The 21,277-nt window shown below is 38.6% G+C and overlaps 1 protein-coding gene and 1 non-coding gene across 3 annotated transcripts; one reads left to right on the top strand and one right to left on the bottom strand.

Annotated features, from left to right (window-relative positions):
- The first annotated feature begins 1,763 nt into the window (after positions 1-1,763).
- Positions 1,764-20,642, top strand: Idi2 (isopentenyl-diphosphate delta isomerase 2). Of its 2 annotated transcripts, XM_026412726.2 has the most exons (6): positions 1,764-1,856; positions 10,509-10,637; positions 16,160-16,321; positions 17,133-17,225; positions 18,655-18,785; positions 20,162-20,642. In XM_026412726.2, the coding sequence occupies exons 2-6, from the start codon at positions 10,565-10,567 to the stop codon at positions 20,477-20,479; spliced, it is 777 nt and encodes a 258-aa protein (XP_026268511.1). In that variant the 5' UTR covers positions 1,764-1,856; positions 10,509-10,564; the 3' UTR covers positions 20,480-20,642. The 2 variants fall into 2 exon arrangements, with proteins under 2 accessions (XP_026268511.1, XP_026268515.1); XM_026412730.1 differs by lacking the exons at positions 1,764-1,856; positions 10,509-10,637 and adding an exon at positions 15,207-15,293.
- LOC113200214 (U6 spliceosomal RNA) lies at positions 11,924-12,026 on the bottom strand. Its single transcript, XR_003303011.2, has one exon. It is a non-coding gene; the product is annotated as a U6 spliceosomal RNA (small nuclear RNA).
- Positions 20,643-21,277: the final 635 nt, after the last annotated feature.

Below are 21,277 nucleotides of genomic sequence, written 5' to 3' on the forward strand. Positions count from 1 at the left end.
ATGAAGGCAGTGTTAAAAAGAAAGTTCATTGCATTGAGCTCATTAATTAAAAGAGTAAAAAGTCAACAATGACCTAACATTACATCTCAAAGCCTTAGAAAAAAGAACAAATCAAAACCAAAAAGTAGCAGAAGACAGGAAATAATTAAAATCAGTGTTGAAATCAATGAAATTGAAACATAAGAATCAATTCAAAAATTGACAAAAAGAAAAGTTGGTTCTTCAAAAAATAAATAAAACTGATAAGTCCTTGGCCAACTAATGAAGAGAAGGAGAGAGAAAACGCAATAAAATTAATGATAAAAAAGAAATTATCATCACAGACACTATTGAAATACAGAAGATCATTAAACACTATTTTGAAAATTTATACTCCAATAAAATAGAAAATCTCAATGACACCAACAAATTTCTAGAAACATAAGATCTACCAAACCAAATCAGGAGGACATACACAATTTAAAGAGATCAATTTCAAGCAAGGAAATAGAAGACGACATCAAAAGCCTACTAACAAAGTAAAACCCAGAACCATACAGATTTTTAGCCAAGTTCTACAAGACCTTCAAAAAAGAACCAATACTCCTCAAATTATTCCATGAAATAGAAAAGGAGGGAACCCTTCCAAACTCATTATATGAGGCTAGCATCACCCTGATACCAAAACCAGTCAAAGACAAAAAGGCAATAAAACTTCAGACCAATATCCCTGATGCACATAGACACAAAAATTCTCAATAAAATCCTGGCAAATTGCATATAAAAATATATTCAAAAGCTAATGCACCACAATCAAGTGGGGTTCATCCCAGGAATGCAAGGTTGGTTCAACATACAGAAATCAATAAATGTAATACATCACATCAATAGATTTAAAGACAAAAATCATATGATTATCTCAATAGATGCTGAAAAAGCATTCAATAAAATACAGTACCCCTTCATGTTCAAAACACTAGAAAAACTAGGAATAGTAGGACATACATCAACATTGTAAAAGCTGTCTATGCTAAACCCAAAGCCAAAATCATTCTAAATGGAGAAAAATTGGAAGCATTCTCTCTAAAAACTGGAACAAGACAGGGATGCCCTCTTTCACTACTTCTATTCAACATAGTCCTTGAAATTCTAGCCAGAGCAATCAGACAAAATAAATTAAAGGGATATGCATAGAAAAGAAGAACTCCAACTATCAATATTTGCCAACGACATGATTCTATATTTAGAAGATCCAAAAAATTCCACCAGAAAACTTCTAGAAATAATAAATGAATTCAGCAAAGTAGCAAAATCAATACCCACAAATCAAATGCATTTCTATACATAAGTGTAGAGAATCAGACGTGACTGCTTGCATGCTTGCAAACAAGACTCTTTGCAGTCTTTGGTGGAGGTTGTCTGCAAACAGGATGTTCTGCCAAGGATGTAGAGAATCAGATAGGATAACTGCTTGCGTGCTTGCAAACAAGATGCTTTTTGGTCCTTGGTGGAGCTTGCCTGCAAACAGGATGTTCTGCCAAGTGGGCTGGAAGGACTCTGAGAAAAGAACATTACTTGCAAACAAGAATGTTCATCTGTTCTTAAGGAGCAGAGCTCAGAATGCTCCAGCCCAAGAGTAGATTAAGACATGATCAGCAAGTTACTTCTGATTAGTAAGCTACTTCTGCACATAATGTTCTGCAAGCTTATAGACCTGAGTCATTGCTGTTGGAATGGTGCCTTCTTTGTTCACAATACTATATAAAGACTGCTATATTCAATAAAGGGAGCTTCTTCTTTTTCTTCTTGCTCATGCTGACCTGCATTTGAATTCTCTGCAACAATTGGTGTAGTTGACAGTATTCAGCACCAAAAGGGTAAGCACCCCCGGTTGAGAAAATGAAAGGGGGACTTTTGGAATTAACATGGGAAACTCCCAATCCTTAAAGGAACAATATGTAGAATTACTACAAGGATTATTGCATTACATAGATGTAAAAACATCTCATAAGAGACTTAGGGAGTTATTTAAAATTATAGAATGTCATTGTTACTGGTTCCAGTATCAAACCAAGGTCCAGTTAAATTTAGGGAAATGGAAACTCATTCAAAAAGAGCTCCATAAGCAGCATCATGCAGGAAATGTTATTTCTTTAAAGATTTGGACACTGTGTGGCGCTATTACTCAAACATTACAATTATTAGAGAGTAATAGTGAAAAGGGTTCTCATCATGAAGTCAAAGTTGATATGTCAAAATCTGATACTAAAATTAATAAAACGGAGCCCAGGAAAGATATCTGTGATACTGTAGGTGATTCTCCTAAATCAGATTTGGATGATGAAAGGGATTTAGAAAGCTCAGATAGTGACTCTAGTATGAAAAAAATAATGGAGGCCTTTGTAGAACAAACGAAATTAAAAAAGCGAAGGTCCTCTCTTAAACCCTACTGCTCCTTCTAATGCTTCCCTTTTTCCAATTACAAAGTCTAAAGTTGATGTGGGTAGAGAACATCAGCTCTTTTCATTTTCTCTTATTATGATATATGATGATGATGATGATCTTCCAGCTCCCCCTGGCGGTTTTATTAATCTACCACATTTGTTTCCTATTACTAGACAACAAAACCCTCATAATCCCCAAATGATTGATGTTCAGTATACTGCAATGGAATACAAGTTTATAAAGGATTTAAAAGCTGTGGTCTCTCAATATGGCCCTCAGTCTCCCTTTGTGCTAGGTATGTTAGAAAATTTAGGAACTTCTAAATTACTTATTCCTTTGGACTGGGAGGCATTAGCAAAAACAGTTTTAGAAGGATCTCAGTGGTTGCAATTGAGAAGTTGGTGGGAAGATGAGGCACGGAAACAAGCTCAAGAGAATGAGACTCAAAATCCCCCTGGACCTATGGAGGATAAGATAATGGGGGAAGGTAATTACCGTGCCTTAAGAGAACAGGCTCAATATACAGATCAAGATATTCAACAAGTTCGACAGGTTTTCTTGAGAGCTTGGAGACGTGTAGTACCCACTGGTCAAGCACAACCTTCCTTTACTAAAACCATACAAGGGGCTACTGAACCTTATACTGATTTTCTTGCGAGACTGCGTGCAGAAGTAATGAGGGCGGTGGGTCAAGATCAAATAGCAAAGATATTATTGGAAACATTAGCATTTGAAAATACAAAACCTGAATGTAAACGTACTTGGGGGCCATTAAAAGGACAAAACGCCTCATTGGGTGAAAATGTGAGAGCTTGTGCTGGAGTGGGAGGAATTAAAAATCAAGCTTCTATATTTGCTACAGCAATGGCTGGAGCCCTTAAACCCAATAAATCAGGAGCTTGCTTTAATTGGTGAAAAGCAGGTCATTTTCTAAAAGATTGTCGCAAAAAAAAGGTAATAATAGTAATAATAGTATATCTCCCAAGATGAAAAAGATACCTCCTAAAGTTTGCCAACATGTAAACCAGACAATGGGTGTCATCCCTGGGGCCCATAAACAATACCAGGGACCACTTCTCACTTGTTTCCCAGCAACAATGACCCCTGAGTTGGGTCACCCACCAAACAATCTCAGGATAATACTAAGTTAATATTGATAATCTTTATGCAGCTACCCAACAAAGTGCTGCTGCTGACTTACCTATTAGTGAAAATATCTTAATGTCTCCCAGAGGTGGTACTTACAAAATAAAGACTGGTGTTTATGGATCTCTTCTCTCTAAGAGTTTTGGATTAATTGTCGGACTTAGTAGCTCTGCCTTAGTAGGCATCCATGTAATTCCTGGAATTGTTGATCCTGATTTTACAGGTGAAATTTTCATCATGACATATTCTACCCAAACCCTTTCATTGATTAGTGGAGAATGCATTGCCCAGATTTTGTTGTTACCTTTTTTAAAAAAAATTCTTTCTAAAAATCAATCAAGAACTGGAGGATTTGGTAGCACAGGGAAGCATATATTTTGGTAAACTTTAATTACTGATCAGAGACTCTCTTTAACTCTTAATATTCAAGAAAAATATTCTGAAGGATTATTAGATACTGGGGCTGATGTCTCAGTTATCTCCATAAAACAATGGCCACAAGAATGGCCTAAACAAAAATGCCAAATAACATTAAATGGATTAGGGGCAGTGGCAGATGTGTGGGTCAGTTCTGGCCCTCTATCATGTCATACCTTAGAAAATATCAGGTTTCTAACAACTTTTTACATAATTAATGTCCCAATTAATATTTGGGGCCGAGATATTTTTTCTCAACTTGGAGCACATATTCACATTCCTTCAAAAAACTTATAACCACTGTTCAGTCCCCTCAAGCAATGCCATTAACACAGTTAACCAGTACTCTTAAATGGATTGACCAGTGGCCTTTAAATAAAGAAAAGCTGGAGGCATTAAAACAATTGGCTACTAAACAATTACAGGCTGGACATATTGAATATTCCACATCACCTTGGAACTCTACTGAATTTGTTGTTAAGAAGAAGTCAGGAAAATGGTGACTATTGACAGATTTAAGGGAAATTAAGAAATGTATTAAACCTATGGGGAGATTACAATTAGGACTTCCCTCTCCTACAATGATTCCAAATAAATGGTCAATTTCTGTTATTAATTTAAAAGATTGTTTTTTTTACTATCCCTCTCCAACCTCAGGATAAGAAAAAATTTGCTTTTACAGTACCTAAATATATAATCATCATCAACCTGTTAAATGTTATCAATGGACTGTGTTACTTCAAGGTATGATTTAATAGTCCTACTGAAAGGGTAAAGTTTCTAAGCTACAAAGCCTGAGTTAAAATGTAAAGGACCAGGCATTGTAAAGCTGCTTCTAAGCTGCAAAGCCTGAGTTAAAATGTAAAGGACCAGGTATTGTTAAGTTCCTATGCTACACTCAAAACCTGAAATTCCTGTAGCTGTTAGGACAATTCCCGGGACTGCCCAGTAGATATTCCCCCTGACCATTTTGTTGTTTAATAACCTAGGATCCTGTGCAGCTTGGCACGTAGGCATCTCAGGGCCCAAACCAATCAGTTTGAATGTACCCCCCTTCTTAGGACTGACCTATCACTCCCGCCGGACCTGTTCCCGCCAATGAATGTACTAATCATGTTTGAGAATTGTTGTTTGAGATTTTCCCACGGTGTATGGTGATTTGTTAAAGGAGACTGTGATGTATGCAAAGTCCCTGCCCTCCCTAAAAAAGTGTACTTAAGCACTGCTCAACCCCTGCTCGGGGCTCTTGGCCGTTCTCCCTTCTTGAGTGAGCACGGAGCCCCAGCTCGCCCTTCAATGGATGAATGGATTAAAAATGTGGCATTTATACACCATGGAGTATTTCGCAGCACTAAAAAATGACAAAATCATAGAATTTGCAGGGAAATGGATGGCATTAGAACAGGTTATGCTAAGTAAAGCCAGCCAATCCCTAAAAAACAAATGCCAAATATTTTCTTTGATATAAGGAGAGTAACTAAGAACAAAGTGGGGAGGAAGAGCATGAGAAGAAGATTAACATTAAACAGGGGTGAGAGGGGGGAGGGAAAAGGAAAGAGAAGGGAAATTGCATGGAAATGGAAGGAGACCCTCATGGTTATACAAAATTACATACAGGAGGAAGTGAGGGGAAAGGGGAAAAAAAACAAGGGGGAGAAATGAATTACAGTAGATGGGGTAGAGAGAGAAGATGGGAGAGGAGGGGAGGGGATAGGGGATAGTAGAGGATAGGAAAGGCAGCAGAATACTGCCGCAGTCTGACTGGGCACAATTCAGGAGCCACTTGTCAAAAGAAACAAACTTTATTTTTAAAACTACAAACGCCAAGCAAAACAGCTCCTCAGGAAAAACCCTCAGAGCCCAACTGCCACCACTGGCTTCCAGAAGCCTCTCCCCACACAAACCACCACACCTCCCCCAATCCTCCTGCTCTTGAGGCCGATTGGCTGGGTCGCGTGGGCGGAGCCAAAGAAGTCCCCCAATGAGCAGTTCCGTAGTCTGAAGGGCAGGGAAACAGCCCAATGAACATGACTGCAGAGGAGCCAATCAGCTAGATGTTGCTGGGGTCACTGTGAGCCAATCATCAGCTGGCAGCTTGAAGGGCAGGGAAACAGCCCAATGAACATCGCCGCAGAGGAGCCAATCAGCTAGATGTTGCTGGGGCCACTGTGAGCCAATCATCAGCCGGCAGCTGGGAGTTTGCTGGCAGCTGGAAGTTTTCTGGGGCCCCTTTGGCTGTGGCTCTCAACAGAATACAACAGACACTAGTATAGCAATATGTAAAACAGTGGATGTGTAACGGATGTGATGCTGTAATCTGTATACGGGGTAAAAATGGGAGTTCATAACCCACTTGAATCAAAGTGTGAAATATGATATGTCAAGAACTAGGTAATGTTTTGAACAACCAACAATAAAAATTAAAGAAACAAAAATAGCTTCAAGGGCTGCAATTGTGGCTCAGCGGTACAGTGCTCGCCTAGCACAGGTGAGGCCCTGGGTTCGATCCTCAGCACCACATAATAAAGATATTGTGCCCAACTACAACTAAAAAATAAATATTTAAAAAATAGCCTCAAAGAACATAAAATACTTGATCTAACAAAAAGAGGTGAAAGACCTCTACAATGAAAACTACAGAACACTAAAGAAGGAAATTTAAAAAGAACTTAGAAGATGGAAAGATCTCCTGTGCTCTTGGATAGGCAGAGTTTAAATTGTCAAAATGACCATACTACCAAAACTGTTATACAGATTTAATGCAATTCCTATTAAAATCCCAATGACATTCTTCATAGAACTAGAAAAAGAAATCATGAAATTCATTTGGAAAAATAAGATAAAAAAAAAAGTGAAGAAGGAGGCATCACAATAACAGAACTTAAACTATACTACAGAGATATAGTAACAAAAACAGCATGGTATTGGCACCAAAATAGACATGTACACCAATGGTACAGAATAGAGGACATGGAGACTAACCCACATAAATACAGTTATCTTATATTAGAAAAGGGTGCCAAAAACATACATTGGAGAAAGGATAACCTCTTCAACAAATGGTGCTGGGAAAATTGAAAATTCATATGTAGCAAAATGAAATTAAACCTCTATCTCTGACCATGCACAAAACTCAAAGTGGATCAAAGACCTAGGAATTAGACCAGAGACCCTGCACTCAATAGAATAAAAAGTAAGCCTAAATCTTCATCAAGTTGGTTTAGGCCCCAACTTCCTTAACAAGACTCCTAAAATGCAAGAAATAAAATCAAGAATCAATAAATGGGATGGATTCAAACTGAAAAGCTTCTTCTCAGCAAAATAAACACATTGAGGTGAAGAGAGAGCCTACAATATGGGAGCAATTTTTTACCACATGCACATCAGATGGAGCACTAATTCTAGGATATATAAAGAACTCAAAAAACTTAATACCAAAAAAAGAAACAACCCAATCAACAAATGGGCACTTCTCAGAAGAAGATAAACAAGTGAACAACAAATATATCAAAAAGTGTTCAATATCTTTAGAAATTAGAGTAATGCAAATCAAAACTACTCTAAGATTTCATCTAAATCCAGTCAGAATGGCATTTATCAAGAATACAAGCAATAATAAGTCTTGGAGAGAATATGGGGGGAAAGTTATACTCCTACATTGCTGGTGGGACTGCAAATTGGTGTAACCACTTTAGAAAGCAGAGTGGAGATTCCACCGAAAACTTGGAATGGAACCACCATTTGACCCAGCTAACCCGTTCCTTGGTCTATACCCAAAGGATTTAAAATCGGCATCCTATAGTGACATAGCCACACCAATGTTATAGCAGCTGAATTCATAATAGCTAAACTGTGCAACCAACCTAGATGCCCAGCAATAGATAAATGGATAAAGAAACTGTGGTATTTATACACAACGTGTTGTGGGGCAGGTCTCTCAGAAAACACACCAAGTTCCTGTTTTGTCCAAATTGAAGAGTTTTTATTTAGCTGGCTGGCTGGCTGGCGACTGCTCCCCACAGTACCCATAACTGTCTCTGCAAGGAACAGCCCTGAGCCTGAGCATTTTAGGTTATTTAAACGCAAAAACCACATCTGGGTTGACGTAGCTGCAAGCAAGCAGGTACAGAAGCTGAACTGGGCAGTTAGCGAGACAATGCAATGGGTACATTGGTATTTCCCACAGGACTTTCCAGGTTGGTATAGCAGCAAGCAAGCAGAAGGGAACTGGATCAAAATGACCCTAGTTCAGTACAAGTTAGAGAATGGTTACTAACGTCTAGACAATCAATCTCTGACAAGGTACATTGCCCAAGAAAAATGGAAACCAAAGAGAAAAAATTTACATTGTATAAGAATTGCTATTTTGTGAATGGCCAGGTATGCTATGCTAGGTAACTATTAATGGGTACAGAGCCAGGCTTTCCCATGGGAGAAGCATTTCTTACATGATATGGAATCTCAGGGTAAAATAGAGTCTTTTGGGGCATTGTTCATATACCCTGGCCCATAACAAATGGAATATTACTCAGCATTAAAAGAGAATAAAATTATGGCATTTGCAGGTAAATGGATGGAGTTGGAGAATATTATGCTAAGTGAAGTAAGCCAGTCCCCAAAAACTGAATGTTTTCTCTGTTTAGTAGATGCTGACTATGATGGCAGGGGAGTCATGGGAAACTTTGAATTGGGGAAACAGGAGGGTGGGGCGGGTTATGGGGGAAAGAAAGATGGTGTTATGAGATGGACATCATTACCCTAGTAACATGTATGATTGCATGAATGGTGCATCTCTATACTGTGTATAACCAGAGAATTGAAATGTTGCACTCCATTTGTGTGTGATGAATTGAAATGCATTCTGCTGTCATGTACTGCTAAGTAGAACAAATAAAAATAATAATAATAAAAATAAAACATGACACAGAGCACAACTCTGCAACTATTATCTGGATGATCTTGTACATATTCCCAAACTCAGCACTTGACTTTCCTTGACTCGAAACTGAGTCATGGTAGAACTCTGGGGTTTGTTGTTCAAATTAAATGAATTTAGATACAAAAGCATTTTTCATTATTAATTGATGTTAGTACCATTCATATAGGGAGAGAACTAATCCTCATTTTTTTCCTGTGTTTATTTTGTAAGGGAAGGACAGCTTTACATTCCAGGTTGCTTTATAAACAGACAACTGTGTTATATAGATAGTTAGGATACTCTAGTGTGGGCAATTTAAATTTTTTCTGTGTGTATTATTTTTTCTTCTCTGTAGTGAAATTTCAGGGTACCGTCCTCAGCACTGGGCTTCTTATAGGGAAATGTTGGTAGTCACTAGCTATAGAGTGATGGGAACTGCATCATCTGCTACAGTGAGAAAATCACAATGGTACTCTGGTATGGACACAACTGAAACTTTGGAAGTTTCTGTATTCAACACCCATGACATGACGAATCCAATGACAGTGACAGATATCAATGAGGTATTAAGTGATGCCAGCTGAAACCAACACCTGCAGTGGCACTGAGAGGACAAACTGACTTTGTACTAGCTCCATCCTTTGAACATGTTGTCTCTGTCATTCAGCAGATACCTCTGAGATTATTTAATGAAGTCTTCACGGAATCCCAGCCAAAGGCTGAGGAACACGTGCATGGGTACCTCATGTCTATTTTCCTTCTCCTTTTGTTTATTTTACTGAAATGCTTATTCTGCTGCAAAGTAAATCTCGTATTTTGTGTGTCCCTTAGAATGTGATAAGGTAGATTCTCTTACTCTCTCCACCCAGGTTTGTACCTTCACAGGCCCAATAATGTCTTTTCCTTGATTTCCTTGATAAAATGCCTCAAGTCAGCCATTCTATAGAACATTCCCTTTGAGTCACTGAGAGGAGTCGCCTGGAAGGAAGAGTTACCTAAGCTGTACATGTGGGAAAGAAGTGTAATAAACTCCTTTGCACTTTTATGACTTCAAGGAAAATCTGAGGATTTGGTAGTAAATCAGAGAAACAGAAGGACCCTAATCTGAACCCAATAAGGGCAGTCCTGACAATCAGCCCAAACCTGACTTTCTGCTGAAAGGGCTGGGAATGTGGATTTAGATAGGGGTTAGTTTAATTATAGAATACTTGGTTTCAATCTTAAATAGAAAATGAGGGCCTTGAAACTGAGTGATTACGAGAACCAATATGGAAATAAGTCATAGTGGACTCTGCACTCTAGCTAGCAGGACTATTGGACCCCTGTCAGTATAAGAGGCCAGAAGGTAGATTCGGAGGCCAAGGAACTGACTGTCAATGTGTGCTGTGTACCCAAATTTATTCTTTTCTATTTATTTTTTTACAAAATAAATTATTGTGAAATAATAAATGTATGCATTTATCCACATATTTTATATAAACATGGAAAAGTACATAAGATACAGCTGTTGGATTTAACAGATAATTATCAAGTACACACACAGGTGGCCCCCTCCTTGATTTCTATGGTTAACACATCTTTGTTTTTCTTTATAATTTTGCAGACTATGGATTCCCAAACAGTATAGCCTAGTTTTGCCTGATCCTGAGCTGCATATAAATGGAATGCATTTTTTCTGAATCTGGATTTTTTTTCCCACTCTGTATTATGTTTGTAATACAGGTACATACAGGTATGTTTGGCCCCCGAGGTTGTTTCAAACTTGGTGTTGTCTCTTTTTTTCATTTTGTCATTTCTGTGGGAATATGGGTGGTTCCATGTCATATTTCATTTTGCCTCTCACCATTACTAATGAATTGACTCTTTTTTCATGTTTATTGCCACTCAGATACTGCTTTTGTTTGTTTTGTGATGTGGTAGTTTGAGATTTTGCCAATTTCTGTTTTATTGTGTTGTCTTTTCTTCATGATTTGTCAGAGTTGTTCTATATTCTGAATAACACAGCCATTTTGGATATAAGCATTGCAAGTATCTTTTCCCTTTCTTGGGGGTTCCTCTCATTCTATTTAATAGTATCTCTTAGAAAAATAATTTCTTAATATGACCCAGTTTGTCAATTTTGTCCTTTGTAAGTAATGTTCTTTAAATCCTCTTAATTTTTTTCCTACTCCAAAGTCATAAAGATGTTCTGTTTTCCTCTAAAAGCTTTTATGGATTTACCTTTCATATTTAGAACTACAATCCATCTACAATCAATTTTGAGTATGGTATAAGGTCTATGTCAAGATTCATTTTTTCTTATGAATATCCAGTTTACCCAATATAATCTGTTGGACAAACCATCCTTTTCCAACTTGCCCTGCAGCACCGCCATGGTCATAAACCAAATGATAAAGTATATGGCATTACTATGTGACGTCACGCAGAGATCACCTTGATGAGGCGGTAGATTCAAAGTGCACTTCAAGGCAAGCCATTTCAGATACCAAGCTAAGCAATCTGAGTGAGTTTCATTTAATCAATGAAAACACAAAGTGAAAAGCAAAAGGAAAGAGAAAAGGGAATGAATTAAAAATTTTTTTCTTTCACTGTTTTTATTACTGCATTAGAGTTATATATAATAGTGGGGTTCATTTTGACAGAATTATACAGTCTTTGAGTACAATTTGCTCCAATTCTGTCCCCAGCGCTTTGCCTTTCCCTCCCTTCCTCTCTCCCCTGTTGTCTTTCCTCTGCTGGTCTTTCTTCTATTTTCTCATATTTCTTTTTAAATTAGAATTTTTTAAATGTATATCTCTGCTTTATAGATATACATAAAGGTGAAGTTCACTGTGGTATATTTATACACACTCACGATAGTTTGGTGGATATCATTTCTGGTGTTCCTCCCTTTTCCCACTGCTCCTCCCTGCTCCTCACTCCCCTTCCTCCACTCCCCTGATCTCTCTTCCATTTTCATGGGATGCCCCACCACCACTTTTCCCCCTTATTTTGGTCTAGCTTCCGCACATGAGAGAAAAAACTACGGAACACTTGGTGAATTTACATGTCATCCTTGCACAGGGACCGTGCCCATCTTCCCTGTATTGTTTCAATTCTGGTATATGTGCTGCCAAGGCAAGCGTGCGAATAAAAGTTGACAAGGAAGAGATTGGAAAGTGGATGAGTGGTGCTATGGATATCCACACTATCCGGCTCTCTGTTTCTCTCCCGCTCCTGGACCTTTCCTTCCTTCATCATCTTTTTTTGTATTGCCCTTTTCCCAATAGTATGTGCAAAAAGAAGAAAATTGGATATAAAGAAAATTATAGCCGGACACAGGGGCACATGCCTGTAATCCCAGTGAGTGGGGAAACTGAGGCAAGAGGATTGCAGGTTCAAAGCCAAACTTCACAATTTAGTGAGACCCTGTCTCAAAATAAAAATTAGAAAGGCTGGGGATGTAGCTCAGTGGCACCCCTGGGTTTCAACCCTAGTACCAATAGATAAATAAATATTACAAAAATTGCACTTAATAGCTTTGGAATAAAAAAGAGAAAACTATAGTGACAACAATTTTCAAGACACCAAAAATAAACTGACAGTCTTTTAACAACTGCAGCTTTGTCACTAAATCTGATTTCCTCACAGCAAATGTTCCAGAGCCTTGGGAGCCATTTCTATCACATAACTAGTCCCAACAGCTCAACCCTTCTGAGTCTCACTGGGACCATATACAAATGATCTATCTCGCTGTTATCAGTAAGCAATGCTGACAAAGTGGGAAAAACCACCCTAAGATTTCTTAGACCCATGGACACAAACCAAGACTATAAATTCATGTTATGCGTTTTACAAAGGGTCAATGACAAGTTAGAACTGCAGCCAATCAGCTCAGGTGAATTCTAGGTCCGCTGGAATAAACTCTCACAGAGCACATTAAAAGTAATTTTAGTGGAATGGCTGATTGAAGTGGATTTAAGAGAATATTACAGTGCTGTACTGCTGAGTTTAGTACATATACAGGCCTAATAGGAGCACAACAGAGGGGAGAGTGGGGCTGTTTTGGCTTAGGTCTGTATTTTGCTAGAATTAAGCTAGTTTTACTCTAAAGTAGAATGTGAAAAGTTCAGATTCATGTTGTAATGCCTAAAGCACCACTAAGAAAATTTCTCATAAAATATAAACACAAGAAGAAAATGATACAGCAGAAAATACATATTTACTATAAAGGAGGTGGTAAAGGAAGATAAATGGATCAAAAACAAAACTTATAGACAAAAAAACACAAAATAAAAAATGGGAGTTGTAGGCTGGGATTGTGGCTCAGTGGCACAGCGCTTGCCTCGCATGTATGAGGCCCTGGGTTCAATCCTCAACACCACATAAAAATAAATAAATAAAATAAAGGTATTGTGTCCATCTACAAGTAAAGAAAAAAAAATTGAAAAGGCAGGTATAAATTCATCTAATTCAATAATGACACTAAGGTGAATTAATAAAACATGCTAATATGAAAAAAGAATAATGATATTCAGTGTGAGTGGATTAAATATTCAAATCAAGTCAGAAATTGTCATTAGAAACTGGATTAAAAATTCAATTATATTCTCTCTACAAGAAACACACCGTAGTTTCAAAAACACAAATAGATTGAAAATAAAAGACTGGAAAAAGATACACCATGAGACCAGTACCCAGAAAAAAAAGTAGAGTCATATATTAATAATGAATAAAACAGACTTGGGACAAAATACATTCCTAGAAGCAAAGAAAGAAATTTTATATTGAGAGAAGGGCTAATCGATCAGGAAGAATTAAGAATTCCAAGCATATACTTATGTATGAAAGAGCTCCAAAATTGTGTATAGCAAAAACTAACAGAATTGAAGGGAAAAATATACAATTCATCAATAATAGAGACTTCAGTATCTATGATCAATAATGGACACAATAACTAAACTGAAAATCAGCAAGAATGTAGACTGTGATCCACCCAGTTGGCCTTATTGACATCTATGAAGCACTCCAACCAGAGACAACAAAATACATATTCCTCTCAAGCACATATAGTATACTCTCTAGGGTATAGTTGGCCATGTACAAATCTCAATAAATTTAAAAGGATCTAAACCATACAAAATATATTCTGTGACTTCAGTGAAATAAAATTAGAAATCAACAAATGAAGGACATTTGGAAAATCCAGGAATATTTGAAAATTAAATGCACACTACCAAATAATTCACAATTCAAAGAAAATCACAAAGGAAATCAACCAAATATTTATTTGTTCATTTATTTAGTGCTGGGGATCTAACCTAGGACCTCACACATGCTATGCAAGCACTTTATCACTGACCTGTATCCCCAGCCCTTAACCAAGCAGGAAGAAAAATGCCCACAACATAACTGGTACATGGTGTTTAGGAGAAAGTTATAGCTACAAATGCCTATATCAAAAAAAGAAAGAAAAGAAAAAAGGAAGGAAGAAGAAGTCAAATCAATAACAAAAGTTTACACATTAAGAAACTAGGGGCTGGGGATGTGGCTCAAGCGGTAGCACGCTCGCCTGGCATGTGTGCTGCCCGGGTTCGATCCTCAGCACCACATACAAACAAAGATGTTGTGTCTGCCGAAAACTAAAAAATAAATTAAAAAAAAGAAAGAAACTAGAAAAAAGAAGAGCAAACTAAGCACACATTTTAAATTCATATGGAGAAGTAAGAAAGTAACTTTATTCCTTTAAAAAAGCAAGCCAGATATCCCATCAATACTCAAATAATTACCTTTTCCATATCTATTTGAAATGCCACCTTACGCAAACATCAACATACCATGCAACAGAACATAACTTCTCCTAAATTTAAAAACCAAATGCAATGGGCTAGAGTTGTGGCTCAGTGGCAGAGCGCTTGCCTAGCATGTGTGAGGCACTGGGTTCGATTCTCAGGACCACATATAAATCAATAAAATAAAGGTCTATCTATCGACAACTAAAGTTTTCTTTAAAAAAATACACTAAAAAAGGTGAAGTTGAGTCAAAATGATTTTCTATGATCATCTGATTCACAAAGCAAGTCATTGAACAATGGAAATGGTTTGTTACATTCCAAGGCACTGGAGATGGTATGATCTGGCCTGTTAAACAAATGAGTGACACCTGGAACATTGGTTTACAGGTTGAATAAAAATTTTCAAAAGAAGGTGTGTACCACGAATACGCAGAAGTCTGATGGAAAGACAGAAGCAGAGAAAGGTCAGGGTATGGTTTCATGTTTAGAATATAAATCTTTGAGATCATCTTCATGGCATCTTTCCACACACCTCAAAGGTATAAAAGACCCTGGTTCAATCTGAGTGCTCAGCTCCACACCTGACACCCAGGAGTCTCAAATTTCCACGAACGGTTAGTGCGTATTCTTTTTCTCATGGGAATTCTTTTGCCTATTGATCAAATTTTGTACCTATTCAGCACTTGTTCTCTCTATATTTGTGTTCTGTCCCCAGTCCACATGTCTAGTCAAGCAGCCTTTTTACTAAGAGGATGAACGGATTGCTGAAAATAATAATAGAATAATGACAAGGGACAGAAGCAATTGCAATTCATTAAAAAGTAGGAAGGGATAATGAAAAGATTTTGGTGAAAATAAATGGTACTGAAAATATGATCTGGGGAAATTGTTATGTGGGGATCTATCTGGCTCTGAAGAGGATGCATGAGACTCAGGTCAATGCAGCTTTTCTAAAAGGTGGCGAAATCGCCACATCTGTTCCAATCCTGATTCCTTTTCCCAAAAAACACTACAAATAATGTTATCTGAACTTGCACTTATTTCTTTTGTGGGGGTTTGTTTGTTGTTTGAATCTTCATTGAAGGACCCCTAGGGAATATATTTTATATACACACACACACATATATACACACACATATCATACATATACATATATATTATATATACATAATAATCACACATATATATGCATGATATATATAATTTATATATATTATATATGATATGTATACATGACAAATATATATAATGTATATCATATATAACATGTTACATATCTATATGTATGATATTTGTATATATATCTCTCTCCAAGATTTCCTATTCAGAAAGACACTAAATTATAAACACCATACACCTCTTATATCTAACAATAGTTCTACTTCAATACCATATGATAAATCCTGAGGTGCTTGGTAACAAATAGCAAAAATTAGATATGATCCTCTGCACAAGAGGAAATGTCATGCACCCATTTCAGGCTGGCTCCAGCTCGCAGCTATGTCTGAAGTCCATCCCGACTGGCTCAGTGAACATCAACTACAACGCCTAAAGGAAATGCTTGTTGTGGTTGATGAAGATGACAAGGTCCTTGGGGAAGACACCAAGAGGAACTGCCATCTGAACGAGAACATCAAGAAAGGTGGCACCGCATGTTTTTTTGTTAATTTTGCAAGATTTTCTCATTTTTCCCACCTGAGAGAGATGGAGAGGCAGGCGAATCTGGGCTTTTTGCATAAGGAGGCCATATGGGCACCTTGTCCTTTCACCGCTTCTCTTTTTGGGAAAAGATTCTGAGGCACCCACCTTGACAAAGAGTCTCTGCTCAGCCTAAGTGTCAGCAGAGTCCGAGCCTCCCAGACAACTGTGCGCTCCCCTTATAAAACCCAGCTCAAGCAAGAATCCTGCTAACTTGGTTCAGAGAGACTCCTGCCCTCTGTATCTGCTCAGGTCCTCATGCCACACCATCCTCAGGTGATGTCTGATCACCCAGGTCTTGAGAAAGAACCACATTAATCCTGTAGACCTAATTGGAATGCCTCTTGCCCCAGACATACCCTCCTAGAAATTTTCCCTCGGCCTTCCTCCATTTTGCTCCTTAGGGACAAATTCCCTCCTGCCAGTGCTGATTTCAGAGTTGATACCAGAGCTACTCTAAGGTCTCTTTTCCCCTACTGCAATAGTTGTGAATAAAATCTGGTTTTCCTGATTGAACTACCATCCAGCTCTGGTCTTCTCTGACAAGCCTAAACTTTTACTTTGAGTTTCACTTTGTCAAACAAGTTTAATTACTTAAAGGTTTCAAAATGTCAATTTAGACAACTGCATGTGCTTGAGTAGGGACTCAAAGGTCATATACAGATTTTTCAGACAAGACGCAGACTGAGGACAGAACCGATGACTATTGCAAGGACTCCCCGTGTTCACTCACAGTCTTGGGCTTGTCCTCCCAGGGCTGCTGCACAGAGCCTTCAGTGTGGTTTTGTTCAATACAGAGAAGAAAGTCCTGATTCAGACGCGATCAGACATCAAGCTGACTTTTCCTGGTAAGTCCACTCAGTTGAACCTATGACTTAACAGAAACTTTCCATGTAATCTGACCTGGCGGATTCCGAGACATTAATTATCTGCACAGCCAGATGACATTTTAGGAGGAAACTGCAGACCCATACTTACCAATCTGGTATTTCTTCAGTGGCCTGGGTTTTTTCTAGTTGGGATTTTTTTTTTCTGGCAGTATAAAGCTATTTAAATCCAGAAGAACTTATCCGTCTAAGGTATTGGGGAACTAAAATAAATAATATTTAAACATAAAATTAAGAAGATAATGAGGGCTGGGGATATGGCTCAAGTGGTAGCACACTTGCCTGGCATGTGTAAGGCACTGGGTTCAATCCTCAGCACCACACAAAAATAAAATAAAGATATTGTGTCCACCTAAAGCTAAAAAACAAATATTAAAAAAAGAAGATAATGATAGAAACTATCATCCTACCATCCAAGTCTTAAGACTGAATTTTTCTATACTTCCTAAGATCATGACAAATGTAAGAATATCCCTTTAGAAGCGAGGATAGCAGATGATGACATTCATAAATTATCCTGAGCTACAGAAAAGAATAGGGGCAGGGACTTCTGGAGGGAAGTGGGACAAGTTATGGAAGAGTAAAGGAAAAAATAATATGGGGAATAAAGATTGCCTTGTGATGCAAATATAAAATCTTCCCAGGTAATAGGAGATCTCAAGGAGGAACTGTCAAAATAGGTGCCACCTGTGAAAAAGCTATCTGGGTGGGGAGCCCCTCCAATTTCTGCTGGTGGATCTTTGCTGGGCATCTTACTGACTTCCCAGGGAGAAGATGTATAATGTTGTTTTCATTTTCTCTGGTCAGATAGGGCAAGTTCAGAGCAAGCCCCCTCCTCCACTTGCTCTTTTCCAGGTTTTCTCAGTTTGGAGTCCAAAGCAGCAATTTTGGTGTGGCATTTCCCAATCTCCTATTCCTGCCATCATATTTCGAGGTGGTGTGTCCCAAGCCCAACACTCCCACATATGCCCTTTACTTCCCCAGCAAGACTCTAAATCCACCGATGCCATACACACATGCGCTCATCTCTTCTTCTCTCAAATGGGATTTCAGATCCATCATGGGACATAAATCTGCCCAAGAACCGCTTCTGGTCCTGAGACTGACTTGGAGAGTGCAACAGGGCATGTGGGTGAGCACCTGCAGCAGGCAGCCAAGGCTGAGTCTTAAGAACAGCTCCGCAAGTAGTCACCTAGAGGCACCTCACCCAAACCCTCACCCCATGGCAGCAGGAACACAGGCTCTGCCCTGAGCACCATAGCAAACCTGCACTTCCCACCTGCCAGGCTGATGATGACAGATAATGACAATTTTACCCAAAGAGTCTGTATTTGTATTTAATATATTCAAATAAAGTAAGAGGGATGTTTCCCTTGTATGTTTTTTCCAGGGCATTTTTCTGACTCCTGTAGTAGTCACCCATTATACAACCCTGCAGAACTGGAAGAAAAGGACGCCTTGGGAGTGAAGAGGGCAGCCCTGAGACGCCTGCAGGCTGAGCTGGGAATTCCCCAGGAGCAGGTACGAATATCTGCCCAGTAACAACTGTGCTGTCCCAGGAACTGGATCTGTGCCCTTGGCCTGGCAATGGTGCTGTTGCAGAGGACAGGGTCATAGCACATTGGTTTGTTCTTGGCAGGGTTGGGATGGTTCAGGAATCTGGTTTTCTATAAAAAAAAAATTGAAGAAGAAATTGCAGTGTACGCTAAAAGGAATGCCCAGGATCAGCCGTGACTGTCCATTACCCATTTGTTAACTTTATCTGTAAAGCCAGTAGGTGAGAGAGGATGGCCAGTTTTCATTGGTTTTTCTGTTGTTGCAGGTGGAGGAGTTGGTCCTTCAAAATAGGACAGAGATACATTTGTTACAGCAAGGAAACCAAAGTCAGATTATTATTCAGACTTGAGTCCACAAAACTTTAGTTAGTTCTCTCTGCTCCCTGGCTACCACAGGGTGAGCAGCTTTCCTTCGCCATGCTTTTAGCCATGATGCTACAGCTCATCTTGGCCAGGGCAATAGAGTTGGCTGATCATGGACTGAACCTCTGAAGTTCATTAACAGTGTAGACCACTAGCAGTCTTTGCACTTCTGGTACTAACACGGTAGATACAAGGACCATTGCTCCTTAGGAACAGTTTCCAAGTGAATACACAGGGAGTCTTAGGCCCTTGGACTTAGACATACCCATCACAGATGACATAGTTTCAAATGAGAAGGGCATATCCCATGACAGCAGGGGACAGGAATAGGCCTGAGCAACAGCTCTCCAGCTGTTCCAGAGCAATCAAACCAATGTCTACTGAGACAACCAATGGTTAAAAACAAGACCACACCTGTAGAGTGTTCACCAGAAACCCTTGACACACCAAAGTGCCACTGATTACATCATCATCATTTTTTGGAAGGAAAGAATATTCATGCCATATATGTCCCAAATATGGACCTGGTATTTGTCCATCGTCATAACATTAAGGAAAAAACCTGAGAAAGATCACATCTGCTAAGGCTAACTGACTTTTCAGGGAGTCTACAAGCTTTTCCCATCTGTATCAGCTGTTTTATACCCATTCCTAGGTCTCAAAGGCAATTTTAAAAGGTAGCATGCATCCATAAATCTGCATAAAAATGCATAATGCATACATCTGCATAAAAATTGTGCATTGTCAAAGTGATCTGCCATTTCTTGAATCAATTTTATTTTTGTGTTAGTGCCAATAAAGTTTGCAATCTCCCCTTAAAGAAAAAAAATCATTTAAAATTAAGGTTTGAATAATAATCAATTACCAACAGAATTTGTTTATCTCCTCTGAGGTAAACAAATGTGTTTATTTTCTCCTTTTTCCTGTACACTGTATTTTATGCTAATGTTATTAATATTGCATCAATTTCTGCCACAGCTTTCTACAGAGGACATAGTGTTTATGACAAGATATTTTTACAAAGCAAAATCAGATCAAATTTGGGGAGAACATGAGATCTGCTACCTTCTCTTAGTGAAGAAGAATGTGACCATCCACCCAGATCCCGACGAAGTTGACAGCTGCTGCTACCTGGCCCAGGAGGAATTGGAAGAGCTCCTGGAAAAGGCAGCCAGGGGCGAAGCGAGGGTCACGCCCTGGCTGAGAATCATTGCAGAGAGGTTTCTGTATAAGTGGTGGCCTCACTTGGATGAAGTGACCCAGTTTGTGGAGCTTCATAAGATACAGAGAGTGTGAAAAACAGGGAGGAAAGTGTCTGCCAGGAAGGGCCAGATAGCAAAGGCTATGCTTGCAAGTGGGAGACTCTGGTTTAAATGGGATTACGCACCTCAACCAAAAAAGGGAAAAAAAGGGGACTTGATTGCTAATCATCTATAAATCACTACTTTTGATCATTTAATCTGCTTTGTCATGTTGTCTTCATTTCCCCCTTTTGCTTTATTTCTGTCTTTCATCTGCCTAATTGAAGGGAGGGAATTTATTGTTTTCCCCAGATGCAATTTCTAAAAAATTTTAAAGTTCATTTTAAAAATGGAGGAAAAAAGAAGAAGAGAAAATCCCACAAGTAGAGATCTGAAATCAGCATTGCAGTAGCTAAATATCACATAACCATCTTTAGACAGCCCTTGGATGGGTCTCCAGGCCTCTTTTTTTTTTTTTAAGAGAGAGTGATAGAGGGAGAGAGAGAGAGAGATAATTTTTTTTAATATTTATTTTTTAGTTATCGGCAGACACAACATCGTTGTTTGTATGTGGTGCTGAGGATCGAACCCGGGCTGCACGCACGCCAGGAGAGCTCGCTACTGCTTGAGCCACATCCCCAGCCCTCTCCAGGGCTCTTATTGAAAGAAGCACAGGAAGCCAAATCCAGCTATTAATAGTCAGTAATAAAATTTGGCAAGAACTGAAATGCCTAAATTACACTTAAGCTGTCCTGCTTTAACTTGCAAGAACTAGATTGTCTTCTAAGAACTACCGTATTCACTTACCCACATTAAGTATTTCTACGTAATGCACAGTGGTCATAGTACATAT

Source organism: Urocitellus parryii, chromosome 9 (genome assembly GCF_045843805.1).
Source record: "Urocitellus parryii isolate mUroPar1 chromosome 9, mUroPar1.hap1, whole genome shotgun sequence".
Taxonomy (NCBI): Eukaryota; Metazoa; Chordata; class Mammalia; order Rodentia; family Sciuridae; genus Urocitellus; species Urocitellus parryii.

Excerpts from the sequence above, each read along its gene's own strand:
- Idi2 (XM_026412726.2), top strand. The coding sequence starts at position 10,565 with ATGGAATGCATTTTTTCTGAATCTGGATTTTTTTTCCCACTCTGTATT. Across the intron at positions 16,322-17,132 it reads GAACGAGAACATCAAGAAAG|GGCTGCTGCACAGAGCCTTC; the intron begins GTGGCACCGCAT and ends TTGTCCTCCCAG. Across the intron at positions 18,786-20,161 it reads TGGGAATTCCCCAGGAGCAG|CTTTCTACAGAGGACATAGT; the intron begins GTACGAATATCT and ends TTTCTGCCACAG.